Here is a 26,905-nt window from a genome sequence, read left to right on the forward strand (position 1 = left end):
GATATCGATACAATACCGTGCATGTTCATTATCGTGATGTATCGTATTAACGTATATTTGCAAGTCTAATTATATTATTATACCACTTAATTGGTGAATGTTTTAAAAAGTGACTTGTGACCTTGGAATAGTGCAGCACCTAAAATATTCCTTCATAATGTTTTTTTTTTTTTGCCCCAGAACAATTCTAAATCCTGAAACTGTCCGAGTATTTTCAGGTTCCGAAGACAAAAGCCCAAATTTTTATTGCAGTCTCAGACTTTGGACCCCACCGTAAACACTCAACAGATGGCAAGCGTGTAATCTGCTAGGACACTTTCTTACTTTTACTTTAGTGTTTACTTCCCTATAAACCTCACTCGATAAGGCCATAGTCTACACCAGACAACCACTGACACCTGGCAACGTGTTACTGATGGTTTTAATAATCCTACAGGTCAGAAAAGCTGGAGGACGGAAGCACTGACATTTATATAACTACTTTGACCTTAAAGTGAGCACAGATTGAAGACACTAATGACAAATGCGGCCATAAACCAGTCCTGGGCTCTGAGCTTGAAAGCATCATTAAAAGCAGACTTAGGAGAAAGGTCAAATTCATTCACAGTTTTAGTGTAATCACGTTCATGAGAGATACATTTGTAATTTCCATACATGTCAGCCATCATGGCTGGGATAAGGAGGAGGCATTCTGATTGAGTCTGCTGGCATGGGCTTTTCTTGTCCCCGTGTTCCCATAAATAAGTGGCATGATGGGAATCAACAGGACACGAGAGATAAAAGGGGACATCAGTGGGCACAAAGTGTCGGATCCTCAATGGATTTGTCGATGATTGTTGCGCATCACGTCTGATTCTTCCCACTGAAAAAAACATTAGTTAAAGATACATGAGTTAGGAAGATGGTTTTGTTTTTTGTCGTAAAATATTAGAATTAGAATAGAATTACGAGATCGTTCTTATAACATACCTGTTTTTTGGTGACATACGTTAGTCAGTCCATCAGCAATGTTTTGTATTCCTCCTCTGAAACAAAACAGAAAATTATTTAAAACAACTGCAATGACTTTTAGGCTATTGGTAGATTATCGTATCACGTGCCGCCAGGCACTAGCTATCTGATATGAATACAACACCTTTTTCAAACAAGTCATGACTTCTCACTTTACAATTAACTTTGACTAGGCATAAGATTTAGAATAATCAGTTGGGTGAATAATTCAATGACACACAAAGACAGTGTGTCCAAAATCACATATTGATTAGGTACTGCATTTGAATTTACTTTGTGACCATTATAAAGTGTTACATATAGTATGAATATGACCAGAATTGAAATTCAGACGTAGATCATTGTAATAACTTGTGCAATATTATTATGAACAATATTATGTAGAGTTTACAACGTGCAATATTATTAATCTATTTTATCTTTTATAATGTGTAGTTAAATTAGAAAGTCAATTTGTACATAGTCTGTTTTTTTGCACTTTTAAAATGTTTGCTGCTCCTTGCTCTCCCTTAAAATATATATATTTTTAAATAAAAGCTGACTGAGAAACGCACAAGAATTCCAATGTACTGTAACGTACCTGTGCAAATGGCAATAAACTTAAACTTAGTATAAACTAAGTATTAGTTATGTCTGCAGTAATAATTAATTTACAATTAATTCACAGACATTAATAATGTTTACCAAACAAATCATGACTTTTCACTCTGACCATTGACTAGGTGAAAGATTTAGTCTCAGGGTGTATTCACACCAGGAAAATCCGATAGTTCACTTGCTTTGGTCCCGACCAAATATTTTTTTTAATTTTTTTATTTGGTATGGTTCGCTTTCACACTCCTCTTTTTGCAAGTGAACCAAAATTTGTAAACAAAACCACACGTGTGCTAAGGTCGTCCATTCATTGGACAAAGATTCTAGAGTAGGGTAATCAGGAAGTGCAAAAAAAGGCTCAACATGGAGATATTTCGAACTGCAATATTTGTTCTTTTCCTAATTTTGTGTTATTCTGTACAAAACCTCTTCAGCTGGGTCTCGGTTCGGTTGTTTGGTCCGCACCCGAGTTCGATTGCTGTATTCACACCTGCCCAAAAGGTCCGCACCAAGGGGGGAAACGAACTAGAGTTTGATTCAATCGAACCGAACAAGGCAGGTGTGAATACACCCTCAGATAATCTTGCCTAGATGGTGCAACAGCTATAAATTTTATTCTATGCAGGTCTTAAGCCACATTTTACATCCAGCTGGTGCAACCGGCCCCTGGTCTTTAATAATGTTCTTAAAACATTAGCACAAAAATGCTAGCACAAAAACTATATATATATATACACTATATATATATATAGTTTTTGTGCTAGCATTTTGTGCTAACGTTTTATATATATATATAACGTTATTATATATATAACGTTATATATATAATATATACACTATATAGCACAATAATGTATATAATATCATAATCTTTAATAAAAGAATTAAAAGATAAAGCATACATAGTTTGTGACGTGCAGCCTCGTTCAGTCCAAGCGCAGTATGGATCACGGGAAAGAACACATTCCTCACAGGAAGCGTTGTAATCTTGACACCTCTGCAGGTCTAACACGGACAACTGACCAGGATATCCTACAAACAGCTTCTTCTACAGATAAAACCAACAGCAGTGTAAACAAACACAGTCTGAAGAGTCAAAATGGATGTTATTTTTGTTCACAATTGTTCACTGATTACACCTTCTTGCAAAAAACATACAATAAGGCTGTGTGTTATTCTTTCCATCTCATAAATTTCCCTCATTGTCCATAGGCATTCCTCAAGTGTCAGACGAATTTAATGAAGCCATTGAACTTTGATGTTCTTCTTTGCAGCAACTAGGAGGTACATTCTCATCTCTCTTTTTATTAAATCTGGTTTTACTCCCAAAATAGCTATAAGAGGGTCTCTGGACAAACTAACCTGAACAGAGTCAAGTTTCATTGATTGTATGGGTGCTGAGCCGTTGCACAGATGCGTTTCAGAGATGATAAAAGCTTCGGAGCCGTCCTCCAGGATCTTGAGGATCTCGCCATTATCTAAGAAGAGCAAAGACAATGAATGGGAGTAAGGCAGTCTGTAGTCTGAAATAACTAGTGATAACATTTATTGAAAGCAGGTTCAATAGTAATTTAAAATTTACAGTACTAAGCACATATAATGGAAAAGTTATTAAGGCTGGAATACACAGCACAATTTCGCACTGATTATTTCATCCATTTTTGGTCTGGAGGAGTCAACACATGTTGCTGAAAATCAGAGTAAGTTTGTAGGTTTTGGCCAGTCTGAGTTTTTGCATAAAATCACGTAGTGCATGATGGGCACATACCAAGATTTTAAGCCTGATTTTAAGTCAAGCTGAATGTACTGGGAAATGAGCTCTGATGAGGACAGTGATGATGGTAAAACATCTGCTTACACTGAACCCTCCCAAGCTTCAAAAGGTAGCAAAATATGCTTCATTATATTTTTCTGTAATTGTTACTTAATATTAGGAGAGTTTTATATTATCGCGACAGGTAGAGATCCATCTGTGTTAGATATAGATCTGGGTCGCTAAAGACCCGAATATGTAATAATGATTGGCGAAACATGCATTTAAGGGTTAATAATACAAAAATCTCATTCTAAAGGGAACATATGATGTGAAAACCAATTTACTTTCATCCTTTGAAATAAAATAGTTAATTATACTCTGTCTGAAACTATAAAGCTTCAGTTCATTTCAGAACTCAAAACTTCAGCCCGAGTCAAAAAAAGACTTTTCTGGTTGTGTGTAGCATTCACAGCTCAGCATATCCTTCTGGAGGGTGTCGTGCTTACAAAAGAGTGGTTAAAGTTTCAACATGGGTTGTTGAAACATCAGCAAACCAGTAGCTTGTGCAACAAAGAGCTATATTTCATTTCAAAGTCAAAGGGAGTGTTTTCCGTGGAGACTTAAAGGCACAGCAGGGAAAAAAAAGAATTTAAAGGGTCAGAAAACATTTTCTAGTGCAAAGACCTTGACTATGATTTCAGCAGATTTCAGGGATAAAAAAAAGATGAAATTGGGTAATAGGACCCCTTTAAGCAGGGAAAAAACATGGGGTAATGAGGGAAGGGCTTTTTATATCAAGTGCATTGTTATTTTCTCTGGTATGAAGGAAGTCAAGAAGCAAACATCAATACAGAGATCTTGAACCAATTTACCACATCGATGTACCTGTTGCAAGCAGCAGCACATTGTGCATGTTTTCATCTGAAGCTTGGACACGGTCAGCAGCTATCTTGGTAAAGTTCTTACTACTTGTAAAGAAAGGTGTGTCTTGTTGAATGGGATGAATCCAGTCCGTCATCTCTGGATAGTCTTTAATTATATGTAGGGTGGTAAGTGGAATGGAATTGCTGCTTTTCACACACTGGAAAAGATGGAGTTATATCAGTTATAATGTCATTTCAGTTCCCTTACGAAAAAGAAGTATACTTCAAGTTCATTTTATGAAGTATACTTGAGTAATATTCAAGTATATTTTTAAGTATAATTATGTAGTAAGTATACTAATGTCAATATGTACTAGTAGTAAACTTGTAAGTGTACTATTTTAATACCGCTTGCTTGGGACTAATTTTACCCACTTTTAGTATATAAAAGTATATGTTTAAGTGTACTATAAGTATAACATTAGTAAACTTTAACTACACAACTAGTTTAGTAGTTTTATACTGCAAGTATACTTGCACGGTTTCTTTTAGTGTACTCTCTGTAAACTACTAGTTTAGTAGTTTTACTATTAGTAGTTATAGTTTACTATTTATATTATACTATACTATTTATACTTGCAGTAGGCCTATTACTATGTTCAAATGTTATTTTTTATTCTTGAAAAATACCTTTAACTGTACTTTAAATTTTAAAAACATTTTATTAGCTTCACGCATCCTTTATCAACACTTGAATGTTTGTAAGTTTCATTAAGAAAGTCAACATTTTAAACAAAAACGTTTTTCAAAGACTACGCCTTGATCAGATTCAGAAAGATAATCAAAACACAGATGGAGTAGATCGAGATCAACACTCCCAAAGCTTCACAGTCGTTTTCGCTTCATGTGTAACGCTTCATTTCATTTGGAAACATTAAGCAGTTTTGATTAAAACGCTGTTTAATGTTTGATGATCACGTTATTTTACATTTGAGTGAGCAATCGTCTATCACTTGTTTCAGCTTCTTTTCCTGTGTTTTGATCATAGGTTTTGATCCAGAGATTCTGTACTAGAATATGTGTCATAGCGCCCCTATCGTATAAAAGTGAAAACACGGATAGATGGAAAATTCAGTCAAAGCCAAAGGTGGGGAAAGAGTAAAGTAGAATTAAAGTAAATTCCTCCTGTGTACACTACCAGTGGACTAGCCTACACAAAAATTCAGATACGCAGAATTAGAAACATATCAGTTTCAATATTTGTATCAATATTTTCAAATGTAAGTTTCATAAGACTGTATATGAAAAACTATGTAAAAAAATAATTTTTATTACAAGATCAGGTTCAGTTCCATACTTATTTTATTTACTCTATAAGCTATTCCACCTGAAAGCTTGTTACTATATAAACTTGAACATGTTAGTTTATAAGACAGTGTGGAATATTATCTTTTAAAAAAGTATTTAATAAGCTACTCAATCAAAATAGTAAACAAGTACAAGCCAAGAATACTTAATTATTCTTTTAAGTATATCTCGATCAACAAGTATAGGCCAAATATACTAGACTTTTCTGTCGGTATAAGTCAAGTATACTTAAGTGGAATTTGAAGTATATTTCTGAGAAGTAGACCTACATAAAGAATATTTCTGAGAAGTACATAAAAAGTAGACAAAGTATACTTTCTTATTTTTAGTTTAAAAGAAGTATACTAATAGCACACTTGAATAAACTTCTTTTACGTAAGGGCTAGCATTGTTTGAGGTCTGAGGTTATAAACATCTCTTTGTTACCAAGACAAAGGCCAAGGCAAAAATGACTGTGTATTTCCTCAAGAATACGAGGAGATTTAAAATAGCTGTTGTGAGGAAACAATAGCCTTGGCTCACCAACAATGGCTATAGAAATAACCCATAACGATTCACCTTTGGGGTCAAGAGTAAAATGATTGAGGAAGTTGTTGGGGATAAACAGGTATACAAAAATAAAACTTAAATTAAATAAAAATTTGCAGTGAATAGGCTTCACTTGAATCAAAGATTACTTGATACATTTTTTTTAAACAATGTTTTAATGCAAAAAATAGGATGATCCCATTGCAATGGACCCCCCAAGCACAATATTACAAAAATGTTTGGTAAAGGCTAATATATTTACACATTAATTAATTCAAATGATTATCTGTTTATTTTTAATTGTTATATTACTAAAAATAATAATTATTTAATCATTTTTTTTCACAATTAAGTTTTTCTCCACAGACCCCCTTGCGGCCCTCAGGGAGTCTCCAGGCACCAGTTTGACTCAGAACATTGTCATCTTAAAAATAATACCACAGTACCAGATGAGATATTCATCACTATGCGGACAAATCTGGAAACAATATGTGGAACATTGTTGACAAGCTCATGGAAAGGTCTTGTGGTGTTTGTGAATACTAGGACTGAAAATAAAAACTTCCCTACACATTATTTGACGACAGTGGTTAACAGATAGGTGCTGTAATGCAGCGCAGTGCATAACTAAGAGGGCAAACAAACAGAACATTGAGTTTTTCTATACAAACAAACTAAATGTCTGGAAGGGAATGTTGTTGCTCACCGTTCCTGGTCTTGGGCTGGGAATGGCCTCAGTATAACCTTTGAAGGAAGATTTCTCAAAAACATAATCAAGATCCTTCAAGTAGTATATGCAGACAGCAGTAGAGTTCCTATGCAAATGTTACAAGAACAGATTGTTAACACATACATATATAAATGCAAATAAATTAAAGTGATGGCTGATGGTGATGAATGTTTGCCTTTTCTTTGCTTGTTGCAAATTTTCTGTATAGCATCATGAATCATGAATTCTGCTGTTAAGCACAATTATTTTGAAAATAATTTGATATAATGCAAGCTGTCTGCTTCAACAGAAGCAAATACCATCGATTAACAACCTCTTAGCTCACAGTAAAGACCCGTTCACTCCTAGCTATAATGAAAATATTAAATATATAGTTCTAAAAATCATTCTAAATGTAAAAGAATAGCAGAGTCTACAACACAACTATAATGATAAAGGCACAGAGAAACAATATTGTTGGAATCACTTTCAGAACGTTTTTTCCAGCTGATTAACAATAAAAACATTGACAGCCAATCAGAATCCATCCTTAAGAGCTACAGCATTTAAAGAGGAATACGACAAAACTGCAGCGAGCACGTAGAAAAAAACTGACCGTTATCGTTTGTTGATGTGGACACGGATATAGTTTCCTTTTAGTTCAGCCTTCCGCTTGGAACAATGAATGACAAGCTGAATAAACTAACACAATTTCCTGTTTGTGTTTGTACTGATGACTTACAGACTGTGGCCCGGTTTACACCTGGTATTAAGAAGTGTTTTTGTCGATTGGATCACAAGTAGACGAGGGAAATATGTCCCGTTTACATCTGGTATTATAATCCATCTCTTTTGTCCCCTTTCAACCACTTTTATCCTTATTTCTTCAAGGGAAGGGTCTATGGCAGGGTAAATGTATGGGCTTTTTCTGATCTTTCGATCTAATGGACGAAATAAGCTCACGTAATTTACATATGAACACGCCCGGAGATGATGAAAAAACATACAGAGATCAGCAGCTTTCGTTTCTGTTCTGACAACTCTCGAAGAGATTGGCATGGTAATGGATGTAGCAATGTTAATGTATTTGGTCTTGGCGGAATAGATCTGCTACGCTGCTGTTGCTGCTGCAGAGCAAGTACTAAGACTTGCTACTGCCAAAACACTCCCAGACATGCTATTACTCTACATATAACATACATAAAATAACCCCCGTAGCAGATCTATACAGGTGGAGCTGGGGAAGGTGGAGGGTCTCTGAAGTGCCAAAACAATGACAAGTATTTGAATGTTGATCAAGCAAACTCTTTTGTCGGTGATGCAACAGCAACCAATCACCTGTGCTATGTAGATAATCATGTGATTGTTAACAATTGAGTTAAGGACCTATCAGCCTGCGCCATCTAGAGTTTCATGATAGAACTTTGTATTTACCAGCTGCTGGAGAAGAGCGCATACACTCGCGACTTCATCCAGTCCTCAGCATGCTGGACGAAAACGTCCTGTAGGCGGTTGAAGTACAATGACTCACTAGGAATCCCACACACGAGTCGTGCCTTCAGGAAGGAGGTCCAGATGTTCTGGAGGAACTGCTTGGGACCACCCTCATCAACCTATGAGAGATTGGTATTTTCACAGGTGGAAAATATTCAGCTGAATTCCAAGCCCAAATATATTTGTCTATCCACATGCCATGAAAGCTTTCTTTCTCTTCAGAACGTTCTCATATCTTCCCTAATGTTCAAGCAAGGTTCTCTCAAAGTTATGAACAAACGTTCTTCATTAATAGAATGTTTGTTTAAGTGTTCTGGTCTTTGATAATGTTCTCAAAACGGTAGCTGAAAAACATTGTTTATGGAAATATTTTTCTGAAATGTTTTATCTGGATTTTTTCCAAAACGATAGCTTACTACTTGTTTCAGAATTTACAAAGAACATTCAAAAGTAATGTTCCCATAATGTTTTTGCAAAATTAGTTCCCTTAACATTCACATAACTAAGAAAAACTTTTTTTTAAAAAACTTAAAATACTAGATGGTTTGCAAAAATAATGTTTTCATAATGTAACGACTGAGACAAATCAGACACAATTATTTGTTACATTTAACAGAATAGATCTGAGTATAAATCGACACAAACGCCAAGGCATATGTCTAACCACACTTGAGATAGCATCATAAATCCTCCCAACAGAGGAATCTCCCGCTTAGAAATTCCCCCTTTCTTACAGATTGAGCCAACCGTGAAGGATGGGGCCTTTCTCAGGCTTTAAATGGCCTATACGCAGGCCCTTCCCTCTCTTGGCCTTCTCGGCACGTTCAGGTTGCTGTCCTGTGGGGCCGCCCCAGGACCCAGACCCCAGGGCAGCAGGCCTTGACTCACAACCAGCCATGTGCTCATTCAGGGGAGAAGAGTCCCTCAACCACAACAGAATCAAGGACAACCAAAGGAGTTTGGCACAACGCCTTCATTCAATGCAGAAATCGTCCGTCGCAACTCCCACCATCAACTCTTCCAACTTCCTCCCTTCTTCTGTTTGCTTCTGTCGGCAGGCCACAATCTGCAGTCCAGCCAGGGGAACAGAGTCAAACCAACCACGCAAGTTCATCACCATTTCTTCAGGCAATGCCGAAGAAATCTATTGAGACTCATGGGACCATCAAAAATCCTTCTTTAGGAACTTCACATGAAATGTTTCACTTCAAAGGCCATGCAAGTATACATTTAATGAGGTGCTCTGAAAATGATAAGCTGATGGTTCTTTTCATAGTTAAATGGATCTTTTCCATAGCTCCATTTCCTGCTTCCGGTTTTTATTATGTCACTCACCGTTTTACCTATGCATGTATAGTTATGTTTGTGATTTAGCTATTAAAACTTGTGCAAAATACGTATTTGGTTCTGATTCTCTGCTTGCAACAAAGTTTATTTTACGATCTTGATCTTGTTACATGCTCTAAGCGCTGTACATGCTAAGAAAGAATACATTTTCTGTGGCCATGAAAGATACCCTTTTCTTAGAATAAATTAATAATCAAAAGAGTTAGTTGGAACAACTGATTAATTGATTTTAATATTAATTGAGCTACATCAAGTTAATCCAATTAACTGACTCAAATATTCATAATTAATCATAACAAGTTATGAGTTATTAATATTTCCCCTTTAAGCTTACTTAATTACAATAACATAATGTGAACATTAGCAAACTGTTCTTAGAGCATATTTTTGCTGGTTGAGCAAATTCTGCAGCTCATGCTGTTTCTAGGATCTGATCTCTGTCCAACGGTCTTGTTTCCAGCTAATGTTTACTAAAAACTTTGCTGATAGCAAAAGAAGAAGAGTAATGACTGCATCGCTGGTATTGTCAAGTTGGACACCAGGGAGGCTTTTATTGCCGAAATGCAATCTGGCTTTGTTAGACATCTCTTTACCACCTCCGCAATAATCATGGTAACCAATCTCTAACAAGCAAATGCCTTTATAAGTTAAGGCCATTCATCTTTCCTTCAAATATGTAGAATGATAAAATTGCTTTTGAAGATCACTTTTCCACAATAATTTTTCTCTCAGACAGGAAGCCTCACAAAGAAGAACAGACACATCTTTCATATCCAAGTGAGAAACATACCTTACAAACTCTGGCAACTCTAGATATCCAAGGATCAGCTTCTGGGCTTGTGTCAGAGTTTTTTTCACGAAATAAGACGTATATCTTCTCATTCAAGGAGTCATTTTTGCGCTCGGCCAGAAAACTGGAGATAAAAGTGGGTTCTGTGGGGGACATAAGTCATGAATTATTTCTTTATTCATTCCACATTTTTAGTAATTTCAATGTACCTCAACTTTAGCTTCAAGTGCAAAACAGTGACTAGGCTGTATATTTTGATAGCTGAAGCTTGGGTGTGGAATTCAGCCATTCTCAAGCTCAACCAACTCTGTCAGCAAAACTAAAGTGGATTCTTTATATAACATTAGAGAAAAGATCTACGAGTTCACTTAGGCTAATCTTTCCTAAGTCCCTTAAATCTGTAATAACCTTTCTTTGGGGACATTTGGAGATGTCCTCAATAAGAAAAGCAGGTCATACATAAAATACGTGTTTGTCTAAAAATGCTAAAAAGTTTTCTTCTAGTAATTTTAATGAAAATGTGTGATTCCACCAACCTGAGACCCACTGGTCATGCATCCATACGCTGATTCGATTTCCAGCTTTTCTTCGAAACTGCAGCAGGGTTCCATCACTGTAAAGAGGAGCTGCTGCATAGAGGTCTCCATCTGAACATGTAAAATGGCAACATTCATTACGAAAGAGCTGAATCACTTTCTCGGATCTGTCTATCTGCTTAATGAAAGCCTATTCTAGATAAGCGTGTACAATCCTCCAGCTCATCCACAAAGCCTATGCAGATCAAAATATCAAGCGGCTTATGCTCCGCACTTACCTGCCATCAGAGACAGCGAGTTTTGTGTACATGTGTGAGGTGAGATCCCTGTGCCGTCTACAATCACAGTGGAATGATTGCTTTCTGAGGGAAACTTTGAAAAGAGACAATCATTTAGAGAACAGCGATATGGCAAGCCATTTGAACATTTATTAATTTGCATGATATGAATGAAAGGGATCTACAATTGAAAATACAATTGCAAAAGTACTATTTAAAATTAAAGTGCTGATATCAAAAGTAATTTTAACTAGTGAAAATTTGAATGTTGATATAAAAAAAAGTTTCTGGGAATTATTAAAAGTCAAATTGGCGTTTGAACTAGTAAGACATTGGTTATCAATCACATATTTGAGTGCTTGAATGTAAATGTCACTGAAATTGCTTCATATATAATACGTTTTCACTAAAGTTTATTTGCGGTAAAATTTACGACAAGCTGAAACCAGACATATAAACAGCCAGTAAAACTGACACAAAATTGCAGAGTCCAAGCTTATATAAAAAATGTTTGCTGTGTTTAATTAGTTTTGAGAATGGCATACTTTAAGTGGGTGAAGACTTACTGTGAATGCTCTCTTGAGGCGAAAGTGTCGCGCAAGCAAGCAGGAGAGAGTGAGAGAGACACATTTTGGTTATCTTTTTATTAAAATTACTATAGCTGCAGCCTATGCCTTCTTTAAATAAAAATGCACTCTATGAAAAGTACATAAAAACACACTAAAAAAAAGATGCTGCCTTAAATTTAAGTACAATCATCTTGGATTTTCACACATAAATGAAGGCCTGGTACTAGAGCATAAATGCAATGTGGAAAGAAGATGATCACACACACACACACACACACACACACACACACACACACGCGTGTGACTGCAATAGAGAGCACTTTTATTGAAATTGGCAAATAAAATCATAATTTTAGCATGAATCTAAAAATGTTCACACATAAACGAAGGCCTGGTACTAGAGCATAAATGCAATGTGGAAAGAACATGATCACTAGGGCTGAACGATTAATTGCATTTGCGACAATATCGCGATATGATGAAATGCGATTTTGTAACCGCAAAAGCTGCGATTACACTGGTCATGTGACACGCGAGAGAAAAGCAGTCTGCAAATCAAGCGTCAACTTGGCACGCTACGCATAGGTCTGGCATACAGGAAAGAACAGTTTATTTTTTATGTATGTGATATTGTGTTATTTATTCTCCCTCCAACAATTCTGGATTGATTCAGAGAATTTCAGAATCGAATCTGAGCTTAGTTTTTAAACACACATGCGTGATGAAGCTGCGCATGCTTTAGAAACAACCGTATTCTGCTTGCTTCTAATTTCTCTCTCTCTCTCGCTCTCTCTCACACACACACCGCTCGAACCTTCCGAAAAATAATCTTTCATAAAGTTCGGGGTTTAAGCGAATTACAAGGACAGTCGCGGGCTTCATTGCACAGGTTCTGCCGCTTTGATGTTACTCTTGCAGTGCGCGGTCTTGGCCGCCGGAATTTTCCTTACAAATGCTCCACAAAGGCATTATGTCTTTTGGAATGCAGTTGGCTTATATATTAAAATTATGAAAATCACTGAGAAAGCTGCTTTCATTTTAAAATACTTACGCACGCTTTGTGAAAAGTGCTCGTGCATGCGGCTGTGAGCGACTCGTTGGGTAAATGTACTTGCATCTCAAAATGCTTTTGACGCGAAATTAATGTAAACACGGTCAGGTATATCTTAAACCAATAGGACAAACTACATTTACAATTTCAAAAGAGATATGTGCATTGGTGTGAATGCAATTTATCGTACAGGGGGAAAATCACTCCAGCTCTTGAATGGAAAACGTCCTGACAGCCTACTTTTAAATACTGAAAGCACTCTTTGTTTATGGCTTGTAATGTTTTTTTTGTGTTCCTCTTTATTTACTAGCTTTTATATGTTGAAGCTATATTAGTTTATAGTCCATTTAAAATTCTTAACATGTAATTGGTTTAATTAATATATATATAAAAAAATATATATAATGTATGTATATTTACACATGTAATTAAATACATATTTTAAGTATTATTAAGATTAATTAATAAGAAAAAAATTAGATCGGATCATGAGCTGCCTAAAGATTCCCATCCCTACTGTTCAATGATTTATTGCTTGTCTTTGTCGACTAATACAGAAGGTAAAGAACTTAAAGTAATCGCATATTAAATCGCAATCGCAATATTGGTTAAAAATAATCGCAATTAGATTATTTTCCATAATCGTTCAGCCCTAATGATCACACACACACACACACACACACACACACACACACACACACACACACACACACACACACACACACACACACACACGTGTGACTGCAATAGAGAGCACTTTTATTGAAATTGGCGAATAAAATCATAATTTTAGCATGAATCTAAAAATGTTCACACATAAATGAAGGCCAGGTACTAGAGCACAAAAGCAATGTGGAATGAACATGAACACACACACACACACACACACACGTTTACTCTTCACTTACTTACGTTTTGTTTTTTATAAACTAAAAATTTGTTTCTTATTCTAAAGTTAATCTTTTTATACATTTGGATTATTTAAATAAATAATACGTAATTGCAATCAAGTCTTTTCTTTTAGTGGCAACTTGTGCCATTAGGCTACTGCAAATTTATGTCGCATTATTGCAATAACAAGACACTTCAAAAAACCTCAAACCAAAAAAATCTAAACTTTGGCAAAAATACTGATTTAATATATTTTAAAATGTTTAAATATACATTCATAACAAAAGCTGTTATAATAGCAGTAAGTCACATCCAGAAAAATGAATGGAGCCTCTGCTGAAAGTATATGGTAATTACACTTTCTGGCTAAAACTATATCATCCACTGTTACGTCCATAAGGAACGTTTGTGTGTGTGTGTGTGTTTGGGGGGGGGGTCTATCTGTCTCTCACTTTCATTTTTCTTAGGATGTTGCTGATTGGCTATCGTGCTTGTCAGTTAAGACAATGAGTGGCCGCGCCTTGGAAGGCGGGATCGGCATTAGCGTGATGAGTGACACCTGGTGAAGTGGATACTTAAAGACCATGCTGCTGCAGGCTGGCAGAGAGAACCTTGTCTTGTCTTGTCCTGTCCTGTGAGAGCTTTGTTTTGCCTTGTCTTGAAAGAACCTTGTTTTGAGAGAACCTTGTACGTTGTTCACATGTATTCTCATTGATCTTTGTTTTGGCTGCGTCCAAAACCTTCTCCTTTGTGAGTGAGGCGGTCTACAGAGAAGAAGGGGTTAAGTAAGTTTGTCACGTGACATACATGGTGCACACGTAGTGAAATCTGTCTGTATTAAAACACTAGTTAGGGAATTTTGCCACCCGCTGTATTTATGTTTTTTAGTTAGTGTAGTTTTAGTTATGACGTCTGGGACGTTGAAGATTTTTCTTTTTGGGTTTTCTTTGTATCCTAGTATTAGTTGTTTAATGTGTTAGATAACTTTTATGTTACTTACATTACTTTGGCACAATTCATTTTCCCCTTTTTTTCTTTGTGGTTGTTTGTTATATCTTTATTCATTATCATATTTATTAAAACTTATTTCCTTTATTCAGTGGTCTCTCGTGTTTTCTCACCTCATTCAGTGTTATAGTGTGACGTGTCTGAGATGGTTTTATGTGTTCCCCTCCTAAAAGCCCTAGACGGGTATGAGTCATAGGAGGGTCATAACATAATGGGGGCTCGTCCGGGATACAACTGAATTAAACAAATAACCAGTTCATGACACTGTCTTCTGTATCACTGCGTGTGTTGAGGATTTGTGCGTGCGGTTCTATTGTCGCTAGGATGTTCATTTTAGAAAGGTTTCTTGATAGTTCTTCGCAAGAGGAATTGGATGGTTGTAGGAAGGATGATTTGTTGAGGATAGCAAGTGCTTTTCAGATCTCAGTAAATAAGCAATCTCTTAAGAAAGAGATTAAGTCTGTGATACTTAACCATTTGGTGGAGTTGAATGTGCTGATATTGCAGGAGAAACAATCAGTTGGGAACAGTGTGGAGATGGATGCGTCTGAGGGGAGTGGAAAGGTGAGCGAGGAGGAGCTAACGCCTACGGCGGACGTTGAGGCTGATGCTAGGGTGAGTTTACCTCCGTTTGAACCATTCTCCGCTATGTCTGTTGGCTCAAAAAGCGAAACGAGACTTAAAGTCCGTTTGGCTCGTTTGCAGTTTGAATCACAGGAGAAAATACAGGCTCGGCAGGCGGAAGTTGATTTGCGATTACAAGTTCGTAAATTCGATATCGAGGCGGAGAAACAGGTAAAAATGCGACAGCTGGAGCTTGACGCAATGCGAATTGTGGGAGGCTCCGCAGTGCTACCAGATCTCCCTCGTGTTAGTCCCGCTGCCACTGTTGATCATACTCCTTCGGTAGGGTCTCCTCCCACTGTTGCCCCAACGTCTGTTTCATCCATAGCAACCAACTCATTCGATGTTAGTAAAAATATTATACTAGTGCCACTTTTTCGTGAAGCTGAGATTGATTCCTACTTTAGTGCTTTTGAGCGCATTGCAATGTCTTTTCGCTGGCCAAGGGATTGCTGGTCCTTGTTATTGCAATGTCGATTAACGGGTAAGGCGTTAGAGGTGTTCTCTACTCTTTCCTTAGAAGAGAGTTTAAACTATGACGCCGTAAAATTGGCAATTTTACGTGCTTACGAGTTGGTCCCAGAAGCCTATAGGCAGAAATTTAGAGGCCATAAGAAAAACCCGTCGCAAACATTTGTTGAATTTTCCAGAGAGAAGTCTCTTCTCTTTGATAAGTGGTGTAGTGCAACTAAGACTAATGATTTCAATTCCTTAAGAGAATTAATTCTGCTGGAGGAGTTTAATGGATGTTTATCCGAACGTGTGGTCGTTTACTTGAACGAACAAAAGGTTAGTTCGGTAGCGCAAGCTGCTGTGTTAGCAGATGAATTTATGCTCACTCACAAGGGCGTATTTTTCGTGACTCGTACTGAAAAGCGCATGATCACTACTCCGTCTGAAACTCAGGGTTTCAGAGAGAAAGCTGGAGCGTCGAAATCGAAAGAGCTAAGGGATTGTTTTTACTGTCATAAACCAGGACATTTGATTGCTGATTGTCCGGTGCTTATGCGTAAATCGCAGTCTAAGATTGCTGTCTGATGTATTACCGTTCTCTGACAAATCATATTGTGGCTCAAGTGTGTTGATTCTTGGAATAGAAATGCAAGTAGTGTCTGTGCCTTTGCATAATGTACACTTACGATGTTCTCTACTTTCAGGTGTTGTACGAGTTGGAATTCGGAAATCACTTCCTGTTAAAGGAATAACTCTCATACTGGGAAATGATTTAGCTGGAGGCAAAGTTTTGCCAGTTCCAGAAGTGACTGATGTTCCACAGGTTTGTTTGATAGGTGATGTTGTCAGTCAGCACCCTGATGTTCTACAGGTTTGTTTGATAGGTGATGTTGTCAGTCAGCACCCTGATTTTCCACAGGTTTGTTTGATAGGTGATGTTGTCAGTCAGCACCCTGATTTTCCACAGGTTTGTTTGATAGGTGATGTTGTCAGTCAGCACCCTGAAGTGTTTTCTTCCTGTGCCATGACTCGTGCTCAGTCAACTAAAACGGTGGGTGAAGTTGACTTGGCTGATTCAATGATCGGAGATGTGTTGGCAGAGGGTGAGAGAATTTTAGAGACGAATAAAAGTTCTGAAAAGGTTCTTAAGGTGAAGAATTCAGAGAATGTGTTAGAAAGCTTCGTTTCGTTAAATTTACCAGTTACTCATTCTCAGATTGTGATGGCGCAAAATGATGATTCTTCTTTGAAGAAATGTTTCTCAGCCGTGATAAGTTGTGAGGCCGCTAAGAAAAGAAATACTGCATATTTCAGAGACAATGGTTTGCTTATGTGAAAGTGGTGCGCTAAAGTTGAGGAGGATCTAGATTGGAACGTGGTATATCAAGTGGTAGTTCCACTCAGATATCGTTCTCATGTTTTGAGTTTAGCACATGAACATTTGCTCTCTGGACATTTCGGGGGAACTAAAACTTATCATCGCATTCTGCAGCATTTTTTTTGGCCTGGACCGAAACGAGATGTGGCTAAGTTTTGTCGTACATGTCATACGTGTCAAATTGCAGGAGAGCCGAATCAGGTTATCTCGCCCGCTCCACTGTCTCCAATTCCAGTTATCGGAGAAGCGTTTGAGGAGGTACTGATTGACTGTGTCGGACAGCTACCGAAAACGAAGGCAGGTAACCAGTATCTCTGTACTATTATGTGTAGAGCGACCAGATTTCCTGAAGCTATTCCGTTACGGAAGATTACGGCTCCTATTGTTTTGAAAGCGTTGATCAAGTTCTTTTCTACGTTTGGACTTCCGAAAGTTGTCCAAACAGATCAAGGGACTAACTTTTTGTCACAAGTTTTTAGGCAAACATTGAAGTCTTTGTCTATCGAACATCGTATATCTAGTGCATACCATCCAGAGAGTCAAGGTGCAATTGAAAGATTTCATCAGACTCTGAAAGCCATGCTCCGAAAATTTTGTATGGACACAAGTAAAGATTGGGATGAAGGTATTCCGTTAGTGTTATTTGCGGCGCGAGAAAGTGTGCAAGAATCACTTGGATTTAGTCCAGCCGAGATGGTTTTGGACATACACTTCGAGGACCATTAAAAGTTCTAAAAGACCAGATGTTAGAGGATAAAACAGAGAAACGAACGAACGCTCTTGATTATGTTAATCGATTCCGAGCGAAGTTGCATGGTGCTTGCGACCTTGCGCGCAAGTTTCTGACAAACGCGCAATCAGAGATGAAGGATCGATTTGATAGACATGCTGTGGCACGGTCTTTTCTGCCTAATGATAAAGTGGTAGTATTATTACCGATACCAGGGTCTGCTTTGTCTGCAAAATTTTCGGGTCCGTATAATGTTGTTAAGAAACTTAGTGATACGGATTATGTGATTTGCCTCCTGACAGACGGCGCAAAACGCGTGTTTGCCACATTAACATGCTTAAAGCATATCACGAACGTGATGAATGTGAACCAGTGAAGCAGGACACTGACAAAGTAGTGTTAATAACGTCACCAGTTTTATCTTTTGTAGAAGGTGATGCGAATGATGATGAGGACGGATTGATGTTGAGAAATACTCTGCAACAGTGTAGTAAGCTGGAAAACTCTGCTATACTGTCTAATCTGTCTTCTCATTTGTCTTCTGTACCCAATGAGAAAAGAGGTGATGTGATGGCACTTATCATGTCATTCCCAGCTATGACTCATACCCTAGACGGGTATGAGTCATAGGTGGGTCATAACATCCACAAAAAAAATCCAACCAGCAGATGGCAGAATTATGCATCTAACACCTATCCAGAAACAAGTCATATTTAATTTTGATCATGATTAATGTGTTTTTTTTTTCTTAAAATGTAATATGTCATATGCATGGTAATGGTGTAGCTGAGGAATTTCGCAGTAAATGGATACAAAATACTTAAAATCTCCCAAAACACAGCATTACTCTATGAATTTTGGGGTCATATTATTTGGGGGTCAACCCAAAGATAAGGGATTTAAATAGGCAATGAGGAGTTAAACATCCAAGTTGATTGTACTTAAAAAAAAATTTAAGGCAGCAACTTTTTTACAGTGGAAATTTTAGAGTCAAGATACAGATATTTTTTCCTCAGAATAGTCTTACTAAAAAAAGTAAATAACATGGCAACATTTAACAGAAACGGTGCAGTTCTAAATATGTCAAAGAGACTATGCCAAAAATCTTGCTCTCTATATTTGTTTCTTACCAGTTTCCAACACTTTGGCTCTTCTCCATTCGTCCCACACACGAATGTAAACTCTTGAAATCTCTCAATTACAGTGACTACATTTTCACAAGAGCTCTGTATAGATGGAGGAATATTAGAAAGACTGTTATAAACCACAAAACTCCATTTGTTTTTGTTTGTTCACTTCTTCAAAAGAATAAATAAACTCACCGTAGCACATCTTGGTAAGTTTAGATTCAGAGTGAAGTTCTACAAATAAAAATAAAACATCATCTGAATAAATTGTAAAGTTTGTATCTCAATAAACCGTGTTTTATTTTATTATCTCGGTCACAAAATCTTCTGAACACTTCTCAAAATGTATGTTTTTTTGTTTTGTTTTTAGTACTATGACTGCACAATTATTAACAAATCATACACAAAGCAACCAATCACATGAATGTTTTCTCACTAATCAATAACTTTTAAACATTTAAATAATTGATTGTAACCATAGCAACAGATTGGACATGTTGATGGAAATGAAAACCTGATATTCTGCTTTTGTTTGATTAAATGGACTGGAATAAAGTGCACTGACAGATCTGTTTGTTGCTTTTGACTCAGCTGTCTGTGCGTGCGTCATCACGAGCTACATGTCTGACTATCTATTCACAATATATAATTTAACCTAGGTCCAATTTACCAATTACTTCCACTGCCAAAACTTACAGTTAAAGTCGTAACTGAAGCGTTAAAAATAAATTTCTCATTGATATTTTACTGTTCTTTAAATCCCAACACTAACATTACTTTGAATAGAATTATGAATAGAAAATGGTAAAGTGATATAGACACATTGTCATTCATATAAATATCACATAGCATTTACATATTAATGACAATTACCTCCAAAATCCGACCAGTGTCTACATCAAAGTGTAGAACATTATTTAATCCTCCCACCAAAATACTCTTTGATCCTTCTTGATGAAATAAGACTGTATGACTATAATTCGTGTTGTATAACAGTAGAGAATCATCTGAGGAAAAAAAATTAATAAAACTTGGGTAAAATTATGTCGTAGTAAGATATGCCACATCTCTCACAAACACAATTTAGACTGCATCATTTAATATACAAAAAACAAACAAAAAAACAATAGAATAGAATAGGCTAATATAATATTTATTTTACTAATTAGTCTGACTACATGGTAAATTTGTATTTTCTCTTACCTTGTCTTAGTGTTAATCTGGGATTACAAGAGCAAAACACGCACTGAAAGCACGCTCCATAAATAAACCAAGGATACGCCAAAACACCTTTGATGTCGATAGAGAAATATCGTTTTAGGAGCATTATCCTGCAGAGTCTGTTCGCTCAGAATAATTCATCTACAACAGAGAGCTTCCGTAGACTAAAATGGATATGTTGAGGATATGTAGCCACTCCTGGGGGGAGGGCTGTAAAAACGAGAAACCTGTACGTGATCAAGGGTGGATATCGCGGGATATCACACACATCATAATGAGATGTCTCCACCTTATTCCTGACGAATTTACTGCGTTTTGAATTATGGGTGGCACTTCCGGTTAGGGGAACTCCCATTCAAAAATACTGAAACGATTCGTTTCAAATCATAAGGTTGCCCTACAAATTAAGCTGATCCATCAGTTTGACTCAATGAGCTATCAGTTTTATTTCATGTTTCATCTAGGAATAACATGAGAATAACGTAACACTTGGTATTTTAACGGACATGTTATAACAAGAATATCTATAGGAGCTCTGCATTCTTTTCCTCGTGATTATTTTCTTTTTTACTTTTGAATTTCGCTGTAATAGTATGATAAATGTCAACATGCTGCACATTTGTGGTCTGTTCTCCCGATTTAATTTACGATGTATACCATTAATAATTCACTGGAATCCTCCCCAAATCCTCACGTCTCTTTCCAGGTTTGGTTTCACAGGTAACTACAATTTATTATCTGTCAAAATGACTGGAATCACTTTAAAATAGTATCACGCAATGCTGAAGTAAAACATTTTATTATTATTAAGGGAACGTATGTTACATAATACAGATTACCATAGTGATATTTAACTGACCGATTTTGCTGTGGAAAGATGCTTTTTCAGAGATTATTCATGGTCTGTTGAAAGTAGGCCTACCTTGTTGATGCTTTAACACTTTTAAAAGTCCTTTAAATGTTCAATGGTTGAAGGGTGAGTAGAATAATATATTTCTTCGTAAGGTTTAAAAAGATAAGTTTCCTACGTCCCATGAGGCCTTGCGCATGGTCTGAGAGTTTGGGAATATTCACACATAACATAGGCTACACATAAAACATGATATCCGAGTTTTAAAATCAATCAATTTAAAGAGAACAATACATCACGGTTGTTTAAACCAATCAACATTAAGCTGTGTCGTCAGCAAGTCGTTTCCCATCATGCTTTTGATCAGCGCAGTCGGTGGAGAGCAACTGCGAGTATGGCAAGCCTTTTTAACATTAAATACTCCTTCCCGTACTAGTCATAAATCAGTTTTGACTAGTCATAATTCCAGTTCCAGATATCTCTTCTGCAATTTTGACTCGTTGTAATTGCAATTAAGATATCTACAATGTGATTGTGACTAGTCATAATATGCATTGGAGATATCTACAATGTTAATTTGACTAGTCATAATATACATTACAGATATCTACAATGCTTTTATGACTAGTCATATTCTTCCATTGACTTCAGTTGGAAAATATTTTCAGATATCTACAAATGAGTTTTGACTAGTAGAAATTGTAAATGAACATATCTGTAAAAAAATTATTTCCGCTGGATTTCTAATTAGAGATATCTCAAATTATAATTTGCACTAGTGGCAATTCAATTAGAGATATCTAACTGGGTTTTGTCTAGTCATAATCAAATTGGAGATATCATTAATTCATCGTTTTTAAAGATATCCAAAAATAAATATGTAGATATCTTTAAGTAATTTATTACTAGTCAAATTACAGTTGTAGATATCTTGAACTGGATTTTTGCCTAGGCAAAACTTAATTAGAGATATCTTGAATTGGAACTCGTCCTAGTCAAAACTCATTTAAAGATATATTCAATTTAATTATAGATATCTCAGTCTGCTTTTTGACTAGGAGGATCTTTCTTTGGAGATATCTGCATTCAGCTTTGTGACTAGGAAGAATTTCAGTGTAGATATCTTGAATGAACATTCTGACTAGTCGAAATTATTTTATAGATATCTTAATTGTGTACTCAAACCACCCCTTTGCTAAGCCCCGCCTTTTCTAACCATTTTGTCTTCGAGGAGCGCGCCAAAAAATCTCAGAACGGCAACGGCCTGACCTGGTTTTCAGGTAATAAAATTACTGTAAAAGTAACTGTGTAAGTTATTAACACTGGAATAGTAACTGCTTTATTTGCAAATCACGGGATTGTTTTGCGTTGTCAATTAACCGTTGTCAGAGATACCATCGTAATCATCTCATTAGCCCCATAATAAATACGTTTATGTGTTTCATTTTGTCGTAATGTTTGATAAATTGTAATATCAAAGTGATATATCAGACAGAAGTTATCTGGTGTAGGCTATTTTTTAGATTTTATATGTTTATCCATGTTTAGGCCTACATATGGTCGGATTTGCTCCATGTAACGTTAGTCATTACATGTCAGTGGAAATGTCTTCGGATTTCGTGTAGGAACGTAAACGAGTAAGTTATTTATTGTAGCGTTTTGACCAATGTTAATAAAATAGCTATCTTGTTTGGCTCCATGCATCGTCATGTTCGATGCTGGTAATGTATAATTTTCTCTTATCTTTAAATATAAAAATGTGGCATATTGCTGCAAAGGTATGTGCTGGTGTAGGCAGTGAAGAATTCCACTTTGCAATGTACGTTACAGTAGCAGCTATGCTATCTGTTCTGTAGAGTGACCATTAACGTTACGGGTCATTTCTACTTCTAAAATATCCAGGTTTTGTTTTCCTGTTGCTTACTTTAATGTCATAAGCTGTTCGGTCTGTGCAGACATGATACAAGACAGAAGCAAGTATGAAAACAGAAAAACAAAATCTTGATATTTTAGGCAACATTGAATTCCTGGCCAAGATGCGTTTGAGAAAACGACTCGGTTACTAACGTAACCTCGGTTCCCTGAGAGGAGGGAACGAGTATTGCGTAAGTAGCTTACGCTATGGGAAAACTCCTTTTCTCGAGAATATTGAAGTCTTTATGTAAAACGCATTGCAGCTGCACAGCTGACAGCAATGAACGAAGGAAGCTCGGTCATTGGCTGTGCTGCGGCAACTTGCTCGAACCAATGACGGGGCGACTCTGAATGCGCGACCAATGAGCGCGCTTCGCGCCCGCGCGCGTCAGAGCCTGCCAAGATGGGCGTGGCCAAGAGCTATTTATTGGGCGCCCCGTCATGAGAGTTCTTTAGGTTAAAACGACTGAAGCGAACTAACCAAGCACAAGCACGGCAGCTTACGCAATACTCGTTCCCTCCTCTCAGGGAACCGAGGTTACGTTAGTAACCGAGTCGTTCCCTTTCGAGAGGTCTCTCCTATTGCGTAAGTAGCTTACGCTATGGGAACACCATGCAAAACGCCGTGCGTGCTGAACTTCGCCTTATGATAGCCAGAGGCAGGTGCCTGAGCTGAAAAGCAAAGTTATCATCCAACTAGCTGGCAGAGGCGAGCTTTATATGTGGGAAAAATACAGAGCGGCTAGAAGGCGCTCAGTGTGACACAAGCACATACATAATCTAGATACGAACTCGTAGTTCAACTAGTATCATGCTAATAGTACATTGGAATGCAATGTCGGGACCTGTAGGTTGTAGAACCTGATAAATGTGGACGGTGAGGCCCAGCCTGCCGCCGCACAAATATCCTCGATCGGTATCCCGCTCGACCATGCCCAGGAAGAAGCCACACTCCTGGTGGAGTGTGCTTTGACTCCCCAGGGGCATTGAAGTCCCTTAGCTTCATAAGCCAGCGCTATAGCCTCAACTATCCAGTGAGAGATTCTCTGCTTTGAAACGGCGGAACCTTTCGTACGGCCGCCAAAGCATACAAACAGTTGTTCTGTCTGTCTGAATAGGGCAGAACGCTCCAAATACACTCTGAGAGCCCTAACGGGGCAGAGTAGATTAGCGTCGTGTTCGTCTGCTGGAGACGATAGCGCAGTTAGGGAGATAACCTGTGCTCTGAAGGGAGTGGTGAGCACTTTAGGAATATACCCATGTTTCGGTCTAAGGACGACCCTGCAGTCGTTAGGTCCGAATTCTAGGCAGGCAGCGCTTGTCGAAAGCGCGTGCAGGTCGCCCACTCTCTTGACCGAGGCGAGTGCCAGCAAGAGCGCAGTCTTGAGCGAGAGCTGTTTAAGGTGCACGGTTCGGAGTGGTTCGAACGGGGGCCCTTTAAGAGCGTCTAGGACAGTAGCTAGGTCCCAGATCGGCACTGAGGGGGGGCGTGAAGGGTTCATCCTCCTAGCGCCCCTTAGGAAACCACTCATCCAGTCGGCTTCGGGTTGGTTCCACGGGAGAAGACCAATCGAGCCCGAGGTCCTCTACGGCCTTCGAGAGGACGCGGATAATCTCCGTATCCATGGTGGAGCCCCCGCTGGTGCTAGCTAGCGTCGACGGGGCGGGGTCGAGAGTGGAGCCCGGCCAGTCGTCCGATGCAGCGTCGATGGACAAGCTGTCATCCATTACCCCATCGTCCTCGGACGCGCCGAAGTCACAAGGCCCACCGCTCTGCTAGAGGGGTGTGGGTCCGGCTGGGTGAACTGAACCGGCGGTGGGGAAGGTAAGAGCGGCGGTGAAGAACGCGGAGACTGGCTCGGCGTGACGTCACTGAGCTCCGGTTCAGGAAGCCTCTGTGAGCGGCGCTTTTTCTTAGTGCGCGGCTCAAACAGAGGGGTGGGGGCGATGGGCTCGCTCACGGCGAAAGCGGCGAGGCGAGCCCGCAGTGCGGAAAGACCCAGGTCATCACATTCCGGGCATCCGCCCTTGGTCAAAGCAGCTTCTGCGTGGTCCCGGCCCAGGCAGCGAGCGCAGATGATGTGACGATCCCCGTCCGGGAGAAGGTCTCTGCACGACGCGCAGGAAAGCATTTGAAACAACGCCTCAGAAAATTGCTCTTTTACAAGTGTCGCGGGGCGAACAGATGTAAAGATACTTGCGTGTGTGGCACGCCGGATGGCTCAGTAGGATGGCGTTCGAAGGCGGCTGAAGGTGCCGACGTCCTCGTATCAATCCCGCTGGTATGCTTTTCGACGGCGCTGAAGGCTTCAATAATCCGGAGGATCCAGCGAAGAAGGTGTTCGCTGAAGGAGATTAAATCTAAAGAACTCTCATGACGGGGCGCCCAATAAATAGCTCTTGGCCACGCCCATCTTGGCGGGCTCTGACGCGCGCGGGCGCGAAGCGCGCTCATTGGTCGCACATTCAGAGTCGCCCCGTCATTGGTTCGAGCAAGTTGCCGCAGCACAGCCAATGACCGAGCTTCCTTCGTTCATTGCTGTCAGCTGTGCAGCTGCAATGCGTTTTACATAAAGACTTCAATATTCTCGAGAAAAGGAGTTTTCCCATAGCGTAAGCTACTTACGCAATAGGAGAGACCTCTCGAAAGGGAACGTATGTTTACCGTATGTTCTTTTTTTTCTAAAAGTTTTAAGCCAGTTATAAATTCTAATAGTTCTTGATTTGAATTAAAAAAAAATTTTTTTTAGAACAATGTGTATAAAGGACAAGATCCTTTTAACCAAACAGGAGTAATACAATTACTGAAAGGCTGAGTACATGTCATTTGCAGTAAATAATATAATATGATTTAGAGGAATGAATAATATGATAATATGAAGAGGAATCAATGATTGTTTAATCTGTATTTATGACATCTCCCTCCAAAGAGACAAACCTGGAGTCATTTAATCCACTTTAAACACGTGTATATTTAGTAAAACAATTATTTGAATAATTTTTACACGGCTTCAGCTTTTGACAATTCTGTACATGCTCATCCACACAAATCTATGTAATATTTAAGTATAATTTTAATTTGGTTTATTATCACATTGTTTTCTGTCTTGCAATTTATTACTTATTTTTTAATTTTCTGTTAAAACTTTTTAAAAACTTTTTCTACAAAATGCAATGTTTCTCTCAGCCTACCATGTCATCAGATCAAGAGATGCCGCCAGCGATCTTTGACAGAATTTTTAACAGCATCTCAAGAGCCAGACAGCAGCTCTCAGCTAACTCTAATAACAATCTCCTTACTTCAACTAGACGCCTTTTCCGGCGTCAGGTCCAAGGACTTTACAGTAAGTCGGGCTTTGCTATGGTAGCCATTTGCATAATTAACAGTGATTTACCGATGTTTAAGATATTATTTAACTGTGTATTTTTGTGTATCCCAGGACCACCGGGAAGGCAAGAAAATTCTGTCTGGCAAATACACCTTTTCCTCCTCTCTGGCCCAGATATTGAGATTTTACCATCTACAACAGAGCTTGAACGGGTTGCGAACATGGGAGTGGGTAAATAAATACTTGATACATAAGGATTTCAGATGTAACACAGTGTTATTTGAATTGTAATTCCAAAATAAATTTCAAAACCATTTTGTAACTGTCACGATTCCTGTCTTATGTTTTCCTTGTCTTGTGTTGACTTTTGTTATTTCCTGTCCTGTGCCATGTTTTGTAGTCACTTGTAGTTTTTCTTGTTTATTAGTCTCTCCAGGTGTTTCTAATTAGCCCCGACCCCTTGTTATCTTGTTTGCCTGTGTATTT

The 26,905-nt window shown here is 38.1% G+C and overlaps 1 protein-coding gene and 1 long non-coding RNA gene across 2 annotated transcripts; one reads left to right on the forward strand and one right to left on the reverse strand.

The window, feature by feature from the left end:
- Positions 1-330: 330 nt before the first annotated feature.
- sema7a (semaphorin 7A (JohnMiltonHagen blood group)) lies at positions 331-20,500 on the reverse strand. Its single transcript, XM_077211046.1, has 14 exons — positions 20,309-20,500; positions 19,979-20,112; positions 19,301-19,339; positions 19,109-19,204; positions 11,275-11,368; positions 10,997-11,107; positions 10,461-10,603; positions 8,264-8,442; positions 6,827-6,935; positions 4,247-4,442; positions 2,968-3,083; positions 2,508-2,653; positions 970-1,025; positions 331-862 (listed from the first exon to the last, which is right to left on the reverse strand). Exons 1-14 carry the CDS (start codon positions 20,430-20,432, stop codon positions 489-491), a joined length of 1,917 nt encoding a protein of 638 aa, XP_077067161.1. The 5' UTR covers positions 20,433-20,500; the 3' UTR covers positions 331-488.
- Positions 20,501-22,135: 1,635 nt separating this feature from the next.
- LOC143720446 (uncharacterized) lies at positions 22,136-26,660 on the forward strand. Its single transcript, XR_013196563.1, has 3 exons — positions 22,136-22,456; positions 26,278-26,434; positions 26,531-26,660. It is a non-coding gene; the product is annotated as an uncharacterized LOC143720446 (long non-coding RNA).
- Positions 26,661-26,905: the final 245 nt, after the last annotated feature.

Source organism: Siphateles boraxobius, unplaced genomic scaffold (assembly GCF_051911475.1).
Source record: "Siphateles boraxobius isolate OS27281-9 unplaced genomic scaffold, OSU_SipBor_1 65, whole genome shotgun sequence".
In the NCBI taxonomy this organism is placed as follows: domain Eukaryota; kingdom Metazoa; phylum Chordata; class Actinopteri; order Cypriniformes; family Leuciscidae; genus Siphateles; species Siphateles boraxobius.

What these genes read in the sequence shown, in the direction of transcription:
- sema7a (XM_077211046.1), bottom strand. Translation starts at nt 20,432, where the DNA reads ATGCTCCTAAAACGATATTTCTCTATCGACATCAAAGGTGTTTTGGCG. An exon ending in CTCGCTGTCTCTGATGGCAG is followed by an intron (nt 11,108 to 11,274) that starts GTAAGTGCGGAG and finishes TTACATGTTCAG; the next exon opens with ATGGAGACCTCTATGCAGCA. An exon ending in CGTATGTCACCAAAAAACAG is followed by an intron (nt 863 to 969) that starts GTATGTTATAAG and finishes TGTTTTTTTCAG; the next exon opens with TGGGAAGAATCAGACGTGAT.